The 10,453-nt window shown below is 42.5% G+C and overlaps 1 protein-coding gene across 11 annotated transcripts in view; it reads right to left on the reverse strand.

Moving 5' to 3' along the window:
- Window positions 1-9,380, reverse strand: part of LOC139578165 (pleckstrin homology domain-containing family A member 7-like) — a 166,436-nt gene extending 157,056 nt beyond the window's left edge. For 10 of the 11 annotated variants that reach the window (XM_071405446.1, XM_071405434.1, XM_071405444.1 and 7 more), the window contains exons 1-3: window positions 8,738-9,380; window positions 8,556-8,632; window positions 8,320-8,377 (exon numbers count right to left, since the gene is read on the reverse strand). In XM_071405446.1, coding sequence (XP_071261547.1) covers window positions 8,320-8,377; window positions 8,556-8,632; window positions 8,738-8,820 — 218 coding nt within the window. In that variant the 5' untranslated portion in view covers window positions 8,821-9,380. Of the gene's footprint in view, window positions 1-8,319; window positions 8,456-8,555; window positions 8,633-8,737 lie in introns of all 11 variants that reach the window. The other variant, XM_071405442.1, reaches the window with a different exon arrangement.
- Window positions 9,381-10,453: the final 1,073 nt, after the last annotated feature.

Genomic DNA, 10,453 nt, shown 5'->3' on the forward strand with positions numbered 1-10,453 from the left:
AGCTTTCATTAACGTTGTGTGATCTGATTTAATGTCATTTAAGTCCATTACGAACAGATTCTGTTTTACAAAGATGACCCAGTTGTGTAGAGCATGATGCCCACTATCACAAACATTGTGGATTAATACCTGCAAGAGCCATATTACTGACTGTGTTTTTGTTCCTTGTAAGCAGCTTTAGGCTAAGCCCATCTGTGACATGGCCATGATATTATTACCATTGCGCTTCCACTGGCAAGCACACATACTATATGTATTACTACAGTAGGGACACATGGCCTCTAGCCCAAAAGCAACAATTGGGTATGTGTTACAGCCTCTGCTGTAGAAAAGATAATGGAGCTGTATATTCATAAAATAATCTTTGAGAACTACCAATACAAAAACTAGACAGTACCCACATTTCCAGCCAACCATTTCATGCGGATGAATTACCTGACGAATGAAAAAAAGTCACGACCAGGCTGATGGAAACACTAAATGCGATACAATTTTATAGATGCTTACAGACAATTTGTTAGTTTGACGTTGTGATCTTTTTGTGTCTGTAAAATTATGCGCAAATGTAGATATAGTAACCTTGTAGTCACCCGATGATATGTTGTGTGGTTTATTAGGCTACAGATGAAATAAATTGATGAACTTCAAAGTGATGAGCTTGATGCTCCTTTCCAATAAATATTGAGGGTCTTATTCTGGTGACATTATGATTGATGCTTGGCTGCCGTTTGACAAATACAAATAATATTGTTCTTATCCATAATAATCTCATCATGTAGGTAGCCTACCATCACTGTATCTGCCAGCTGTTGGCTAGAGTGCATGTGCCAAGACCAGAGTGGGCCCATTTGGTATATAATGCAACAGTTTGTGACAAAACCATCAGTAGAGTTGAAAATGCGATGGAACTTGTATTTTTCGGTACATGGGAATTTAACGGTAAAATAAATGTTTGTGTGCGTTACGTCATCACTCACAGCCTTTTATTCGCAAAAAGTCTGTTTGATGGAAATAACTCTGGTGCGAAAATAGGCAAACTATTTAATGCAGATTTTTGAATACTTGCTGCTGTTACCGATATTTGTTATGCAAAAGGTTGTAGTTATAGTAGGATAGGAACAGTTGTACAAAGTTCTGAAGCAAAAAAGTTATAAGTATCTTGCCTGCACACAAAAAATCATATAACCTTCCTTGAGACATTGAGACCAGGGTCATGTTCAATAGGCATGAAACTGAAGAAAGTGGTGCGAAACGGATGGTTTTATCTGAACTGGTCAAATAAAACGCTCATCTTATTTTTCGTTGCAAAGCATTTTGGTACAGTATGACCTAACACACACGACCCTGAAGTTGTTTCTGAACAGTAGAAGCTGAGCAGTGCTGCAGGTGGGATTTGCTAACGAGGCCTCTGGGTCAAGTGGGTTAGATCAGGAGAGCATCAGTCTCTCGTATGCTGCTTGTAATGTGAAGCCACACAACATTAGCAATAAATATTTATAATTTAAAAAAGTTACACCATTCTTAGTTATTGAACTAATATAGGCAAACATACACAGAACAAAAATATAAACGCAACATGTGAAGTGTTGCTCCCATGTTTCATGAGCTGAAATAACAGATCCCAGAAATGTTCCATACGCACAAAAATCGTATTTCTCTCTAAATTTTGAGCACAAATTTGTTTACATCCCTGTTTTTGAGCATTTCTCCTTTGCCAAGATAATCTATCCACCTGACTGTTGTGGCATTTCAAGAAGCTGATTAAACAGCATGATCATTATACAGGTGAACCTTGGGCTAGGGACCCAGTCCCTTCAAATCTGCTCCCATGTACCCAGTCCCTTCAAATATGCTCCCATGTACCCAGTCCCTTCAGATCTGCTCCCATGTACCATTGTCCCTTCAGATCTGCTCCCATGTACCCAGTCCCTTCAGATCTGCTCCCATGTACCATTGTCCCTTCAGATCTGCTCCCATGTACCATTGTCCCTTCAGATCTGCTCCCATGTACCATTGTCCCTTCAGATCTGCTCCCATGTACCATTGTCCCTTCAGAGCTGCTAACAAGCCAAATGAGGAGGTTAGGAGGAGGGGGCTAGAAGTGTCATCCTACATTAGAGATTGGCCCTGACAGCCGTCAGTCACTCCTGATTGGCCCTGACATCCACCACTCACTCCTGGCTGTGCCATCTGCAGCACTCCAGTCCCTCTATACCAACCGTCCCTCTTCCTCCTCTCGGCACAGCCGTAGTCACAGTGCATTCGGAAAGTATTCAGACCCCTTGACTTTTTCCGCATTGTTACCTTACAGCCTTATTCTAAAAAAAAAAAAGAATCTACAAACAATACCCCATAATGAAAAAGCAAAAACAGGTTTTTTAGAAAGTCATGCAAGTTAATAAATAATAAAAAGCTGATATATCAGACCCTTTACTAAGTGCTTGCTTTTTTGAAGCACCTTTGGCAGCGATTACAGCCTCGAGTCTTCTTGGTTATGACGCTACAAGCTTGGCACACCTGAATTTCCCCCTGGTGGGATAATAAAGTTGATCTGAATCTGAGTATTTGGGGAGTTTCTCCCATACTTCTTTGCAGATCCTCTCAAGCTCTGTCAGGTTGGATGGGGATCATCGCTGCATAGCTAGTTTCAGGTCTCTCCAGAGATGTTCGATAAAGGTTCAAGTCATGGCTCTGGCTGGAACACCCAAGGACATTCAGAGGCTTGTCCCGAATCCACTCCTGCATTGTCTTCGCTGTGTGCTTAGGGTCGTTGTCCTGTTGGAAGGTGAACCTTCGCCCCAGTCTGAGGTCCTGAGTGCTCTGCAGCAGGTTTTCATCAAGGATCTCTCTATACTTTGCTCTGTTCATCTTTCCCTTGATCAGGACTAGTCTCCCAGTCCCTGCCACTGAAAAACAACCCCACAGCATGATGCTGCCACCACCATGCTTCACCGTAGGGATGGTGCCAGGTTTCATCCCGATGTAACGCTTGGCATTCAGGCCACAGAGTTCAATCTTGGTTTCATCACATCAGAGAATCTTGGTTCTCATAGTCAGAGTCCTTTAGGTGCCTTTTGGCAAACTCCAAGCGGGCGGTCATGTGCCTTTTACTGAAGAGTGGCTTTTGTCTGGCCACTCTACCAAGGCCTGATTGGTAGAGTGCTGCAGAGATGGTTGTCCTTCTGGAAGGTTCTCCCATCTCCACAGAGGAATTCTAGAGCTCTGTCAGAGTGACCATCGGATTATTGGTCACCTCCCTGACCAAGGCTCTTCGCCCAAAATTTGATCTTTTTTATTTATTTTTTATTTCACCTTTATTTAACCAGGTAAGCTAGTTGAGTACAAGTTCGCATTTACAACTGCGACCTGCCTAAGATAAAGTAAAGCAGTGCGACAGAAACAACAGAGGACATGGAATAAATACTCATGGAATAAACAACAGTACAGTCAATAACACAATAGGGGGGAAAAAGAAAGTCTATATACATATGTAAATGGCATGAGGTGGTAAGGCAATAAATAGGCCATAGTAGCAAAGTAATTACAATTTAGCAGATTAACACTGGAGTGATAGATAAGCAGATGATGATGAGCAGATGATGGTGTGTAAGTAGTGATACTGGTATGCAAAAGAGCAGCAAAGTAAATAAAAACAATATGGGGATGAGGTAGGTAGATTGGGTGGGCAATTTACAGATGGACTATGTACAGCTGCAGCGATCGGCTAGCTGCTCAGATAGCTGATGTTTAAAGTTAGTGAGGGAAATGTAAGTCTCCAGCTTCAGCGATTTTTGCAATTCGTTCCAGTCACTGGCAGCAGAGAACTGTAAGGAGAGGCGGCCAAAGGAGGTGTTGGCTTTGGGGATGACCAGTGAGATATACCTCCTGGAGCGCGTGCTACGAGTGGGTGTTGTAATCGTGACCAGTGAGCTGAGATAAGTCTCCGCCTTATAGATGAACTGGTGCCAGTGGGTCTGGCGACGAATATGTAGCAAGGGCCAGCCGACTAGAGCATACATGTTGCAGTGGTGGGTGGTATAGGGTGCTTTGGTAACAAAATGGATGGCACTGTGATAGACTACATCCAATTTTCTGAGTAGAGTATTGGAAGCTATTTTGTAGATGACATCGCCAAAGTCGAGGATCAGTAGAATGGTCAGTTTTACTAGGGTAAGTTTGGCGACGTGAGTGAAGGAGGCTTTGTTGCGAAATAGAAAGACGATTCTAGATTTGATTTTGGATTGGAGATGTTTGATGTCATGTCCAGCTCGGAAACCGGATTGCACAGCGGAGAAGGTGTGGTGGGATTCGAAATGGTCAGTGATCTGTTTGTTAACTTGGCTTTCAAAGACTTTAGAAAGACAGAGCAGGATGGATATAGGTCTATAACAGTTTGGGTCTAGAGTGTCACCCCCTTTGAAGAGGGGGAAGACCGCGGCAGCTTTCCAATTTTAGGGATCTCGGACAATACGAAAGAGAGGTTGAACAGACTGGTAATAGGGGTTGCAAGAATGGTGGCGGATCATTTTAGAAAGAGGGTCCACATTGTCTAGCCCGGCTGATTTGTACAGGTCCAGGTTTTGCAGCTCTTTCAGAACATCTGCGATCTGGATTTGGGTGAAGGAGAAGCTGGGGAGGCTCGGGCAAGTAGCTGCGGGGGGTGCGGAGCTGTTGGCCGGGGTTAGGGTAGCCAGCGCCCGCTAGTGGCGCAGGGGACTCCTGGAGGAGCTACCCACGCATGTAACCCCCTCACTGACGTCCAAAGGGAGGAGGGGGTGTGTGTGTGATGTCATGTACACAAGTGTAAGGGTGTGTGTGTGTGCCCTCCCCTGGAGCGTAAAGGAGATTATTCGCCACAAGCCCAGGCAAATACAAGTCTGGAGGAAAAACAGCAAAGACATGAATGTGGTCCAATGCAAACAGCCAAAGACACAGATAAGACCCAATCTGGCCTTCCCATCCCCGCAATGAGCTCATCCTGAACTATGTGCTCAGTCCATGTTCTGTTGATCTATAAGTAAGTAAAAGAATGGGGTTTGGGATGGATGTGTTTTGTTGGTACATGCTGTTTTCTTTGGGTGGGTTTGGGAGATGCGTTTTGATGGTCTAAAAGTGTGTACACTTGCAGTAGCCAGCTCCACTTAAAAGGGCACCTCAAGCCATTTATACTGAACAAAAATATTTCAACGATTTTACTAAATCAGATTTAATAGAAGGAAATCAGTCAATTTAAATAAATTCATGAGGCCCTAATCTATGGATTTCACATGACTGGGCAGGGGCTCAATCAGAATTAGTTTTTCCCCACAAAGGGGCTTTATTACAGACAGAAATGCTCTTCCATTTCATCAGCCGTCCGGCTGGCTTGTCTCAGACAATCCCGCAGGTGAAGAAGCCGGATGTGGAGGTCCTGGGCTGGCGTGGTTACACATGGTCTGCAGTTGTAAGGCCAGTTGGATGTACTGCCAAATTCTCTAAAGCTGTTGGAAGCGGCTTATAATAGAGAAATAAACATATAATTATCTGGCAACAGCTCTGATGGACATTCCTGTAGTTAGCATGCCAATTGCACGCTCCCTCTAGACATCTGTGACATTGTGTTGTGTGACAAAACTGCACATTGTAGAGCGGACTTTTATTGTCCTCAGCACAAGGTGTACCTGTGTAATGATCATGCTGTCGAATCAGCTTCTTGATATGCCACACGTCAGGTGGAGGGATTATCTTGGCAAAGGAGAAATGCTCACTAATAGGGATGTAACCAAATTTGTGCACAAAACTTGAGAGAAATAAGCATTTTGTGCGTGTGAAACTTTTCTGGGATCTTTTATTTCAACTCATGAAACATGGGACCAACACTTATATTTTTATTCAGTATAAGTAGTTGACTTACAAACAGGGAGTTGACAGACAAACAGAGCTGGCTTGACAAACTGGAGAGGCCAGACCAGGTACCTGGAGAAGGTACAGTAGCTATACTCTGGGCCGTGTTCATTTGGGCATGCAACAGAAACCGTTTTAAAATTAAAACGAGCAACTCCAAGTAGCCCATCACTGTTTCAATCCCTTTTCTTTCCGGTTGGTGCCTAATGAACACAACCCTGGAATATATAGGCAAAGGTCTATGCCAATCCCACATTTAGAGCTGGTGTGGGCACCCTGAGGGAGATTATGGTGGCATTTAATCAAGCTACCAACATGCTATCAGATTGAGAAAGTTTGTGGCTTATTGGTCTGTAAATGATTAATCTTACACAGGCCACAATTAGCCTGGTCTCAGATTATTTATTTTCTCTCCAAATGGCGTGGCAATGATCATAGGAGTTGGTAAAACCGCACAAACAGATCTGGGATCAGGCAAGACCACACTACTCCTGAGAGAGAAATACTGAGGGCATTTCACCAGAACTCTTCCACGTTGTCTGTGGTATTCATGTCTCTTAAGAGAATTCCAGAAATAGACAATAGTAAATTGAAGGTGGAGGAATTGTCTTGTTATGGGATTATACAAGACATGTGGGGGTTAAGGCATACACACATACAATAAAAACAGACTGCACTGTTCTAAGGGCATAACTTAACTTCAAGTGGACAGTCAGACCACAGGGGGAGAAGATCATCATTTAGACAACAGAGAGCATCCAAAGACAATGAAGAACACATTATATTGGAGAGCGCTCTTTGCTATTGTAAAAAATATGAGAACATGCTCAGTCAGTCAGTAGCAGTGCTGGCCAGAGCAGACTTCTCTAGAGATGTTCTATTAACACAACCTTTGGAAGTAGTCCTCCCCATTAGAATAGGATTGTGAGGATGTTATTACTTCAGCTTGTTATTTCTACACAAAGTTCCCACTCGTACAACCAGACAAAAGGGATACAAAGAGCACAAACTCCCAAGGACGAATACTGACAGAACAGGTTGATGGATGTCAAACGAGGGCTATAGGTGAGGTCCAGGCCTCCGAGGATGGAATCTCTCTCTCAAAAAGAACAACTATACTGAAGTCACTCACTATCATTCATTTCACCACAGGATCCCCTGAGAGTATTGATACTGCAGTATCCCTGAGTTGCATAATAACATTATGTCACCCACAGCAGACACTATGTCACAGTAGGGCTATTTGGCATCCTAGCATAACATTATATAATGGTAAGGAGCTGCAGGTGCCTGGTGGATAAGAGTGGAGACCAACACTGGAAAAGGAAGTGCAGTCACAGTCAAAATATAAATCAATTGTACACAGACATTAGCAAATAATATGCCTTAGTATACAATGGCTTATTTGGTACATGGGAATTTAACCTCAAATGTAATTTTTATGTGCACTACATCAACATGCACAGCCTTTAATCTGCAACAAGTCAATTTCACTGGAAACATCTGTTGGGAAATGCACATACTGTTTTTAATGCGGATTTGAGAATAATCACATGAAAATCTGTCGCCAATTGGATGGCAACCTAGCTACGGACAGCACAAGACAAGCTTGCTGGGGTAAATCAATGTGAAATCTCAAATAGTGTGTAGATCTATAATGGACAGTAGCCTAATACACCTGATTGAAACGAATATCATGGAGGTACACAAATCAAGCCTCACATCAAGATTCAAGATCAGAAAGTGTCAGAAAACATTCTGAAACAGATTCTCTCTGACACACACACACACACACGTTTGCATCTTTGTGTGATATTGAACAACCAATTTTTGAAATAGTCAAACAATAGCCTCAACTGGGTTCAATGAACAACCAAGTCAACAAGAGATGGGGATGTTGTAAAACGACTGCAACTGGAGACTTTGATCCTATGAACACACCTCTGTCAGCAGTACCACAGAGGCATGGCATGCAATCCAATAAAGACAAAACGTAGTAGGCCTGTTATCCAACAGTAGGCTAGGCAACCAATCCCGTCCCTGGTGGGGTCATTAGCTGGTCATGGGGATAGCCCCATACCAGCGTTTTGTGCACGTTTTGGTTTTTGTCCTAGCACTACACAGCTGATTCAAATAATCAAATCTTGATTATGATTTCGTTATTTTAAAATCAGCTGTGTAATACTAGGTTAAAAAAACAAAACGTGCACCCCTTGTGATCCACTGGACCGAGTTTGGAAACGCTGCCCTATAGCTTTAAATTCACACACACTACTCGAGTTAAGAAGTCTCCTGTGTTGACGAATTAGTAGGCTAGAGGGAGCCATATGTAGGTACCCTAAACGGCAGTACTGCACTCAGGTAATTCGCCACTCACTCGGCGAATCACGACAACCGCCCAACAGAATAAAGTCGACTTCAATTGCTTTCACTTACTTTATGAAGTAGCCGGCCCCATCGTCCGTGAAACCCTCTTCCCATCCTCGAGGTAAATCTGCAATGGGCGAGTAGAAATAAGGTGCGTTACCTTGGAGAGTAGGCGCCTTCCGTGAAAGTTTTCTGCTTCATTGGGCTATATCAACAACGCACAAAAATCAACCCGTTTTATTCTGCAATGTAAACAGCACCAATAGTCTGCTGGTCAAATGCATTAGAGACGAATACATGCATACCTGACCGTATCATATGTCCGGAATTGACAGGTTCGCCCGTTCGCGGATGGAGCCAAGTAGTGGTGCTCGTTTCATCGCTGCCAGAAAGACAAAAACACCTGTTAGAGGCAAGAAACACTAGACAAGCGAACTCTCATTAAAGATACAAAAAGAACGACCACATTTGTATTTCGCCGACTCACTGAACAAAAAACACCCTGCCATCTCCGCAGACACCGAAAGACCACTGCTCAGGTAAGGTGTCGCGCCCAAACGGCGCCGCCATGATCCCGTTCTGAAGTCCTATTTCGTTCACTCTCCACTACATAGTCTCCAAGGAGATCGAGCACAATGTTCACCGCTAGGGCGAAGAGACTATTAAAGGGGAGGCCTTTCGGCCAGTCAGTTGACGGATAAATGAGTACTTTCCTCCGCCGATATAAAATAGAATGATGTATGAATTAAAGTTATTCAATTGGAAACAAAGTTACAGCGTCTTTGCATAATCTAAGGTTTTGTAGGTATGGCCTACACGTGTAGTGCAAATATTTCAATGATTTAACAGGAATTGCGACTGTAGTATTAGGGTCTATTTCCATATTATTATCGAATTTAGAAATGGCCTAATTTGCTCGAAGTATTTTTAGAGGCATTTCTTAATTTACGATTTTCCCCATACTAATCTTTGCAATTAGACATCAAAGACAGAACCAGTTCCAAACAAAAATGAAAAATACAATCTGTTAAAATTAGGCTAAAACAAGGATTAAAAGTACAAAAATTTAACTAAAACAAATGCTCTCCTCTGTCCTTGCTTCCAACTAGCAACTAACTACTGCTGCTTCTTCTACTCGTTTTAATGGAGGTTGGCATCCAATAAATGTTGCATTACCGCCACCTAGACTGGTGTATACTTTGCTTGAAAATAAAACAAATACCCTACCATCTAATCCTACACACTAAAAACCTGGGGCACAACTTTGGTTTTAGAAGTGGAGGAGACAGAACCAGGTGGGTGTCTGAGGGTCCTCCCTCAGAATTTCTTTGGGCATCAAAAGCTATTTCCTACATTTCTACACAATCTACTATGACCCCTTTGTGGTCACTTTTATTGTAAAAAAAGAATATATGTTTCTAAACATTTCAACATGAATGTGGATGCTACCATGATTATGGATAATCCTGAATTAATTGTGAATAATGAGGTGACCAAGAACCCGATGGTCACTCTGACAGTGCTTGAGAGGATCTGCAGAGAAGAATAGGAGAAACTCCCCAAATACAGGTGTGCCAAGCTTGTAGCGTCATATCCAAGAAGACTCGGCTGTAATCGAAGCCAAAGGTGCTTCAACAAAGTACTGAGTAAAGGGTCTGAATACATGTAAATATGATATTTCAGTTTTATTTTTAGGAAACATTTATAAAAACCTGTTTTTGCTTTGTCATTATGGGGTATTGTGTGTAGATTGAGGGGGGGAAACTATTTAATACATTTTTGAATAAGGCTGTAACCTAACAATGTGGGAAAAGTCAAGGGGTCTGAATACTTTCCGAAGGCCTTGTATATACTGAATAAAAATATAAATGCAAATGGAAGTGTTGGTTTCATGAGCTGAAATAAAAGATCCAAAGAAATGCCTCAACTTTTGTGCACAAATTTGTTTACATCCTTGTTAGTGAGAATTTCTCCTTTGCCAAAATAATCCATCTACCTGACAGGTGTGTCATTTCAAGAAGATGATTTAAACAGCATGATCATTACACATGATGCACCTTATGCTGGGTACAATAAAAGGCCACTATTAAATGTGCACAACAAAATGCCACAGATGTGTCAAGTTTTGAGGGAGCGTGCAATTGGCATGCTAACCGCAGGAATGTTCAGCAGAGCTGTTGCCAGAGAACTGAATGTTAATTTC

This window comes from Salvelinus alpinus, chromosome 6 (assembly GCF_045679555.1).
Source record: "Salvelinus alpinus chromosome 6, SLU_Salpinus.1, whole genome shotgun sequence".
NCBI classification, from domain to species: domain Eukaryota; kingdom Metazoa; phylum Chordata; class Actinopteri; order Salmoniformes; family Salmonidae; genus Salvelinus; species Salvelinus alpinus.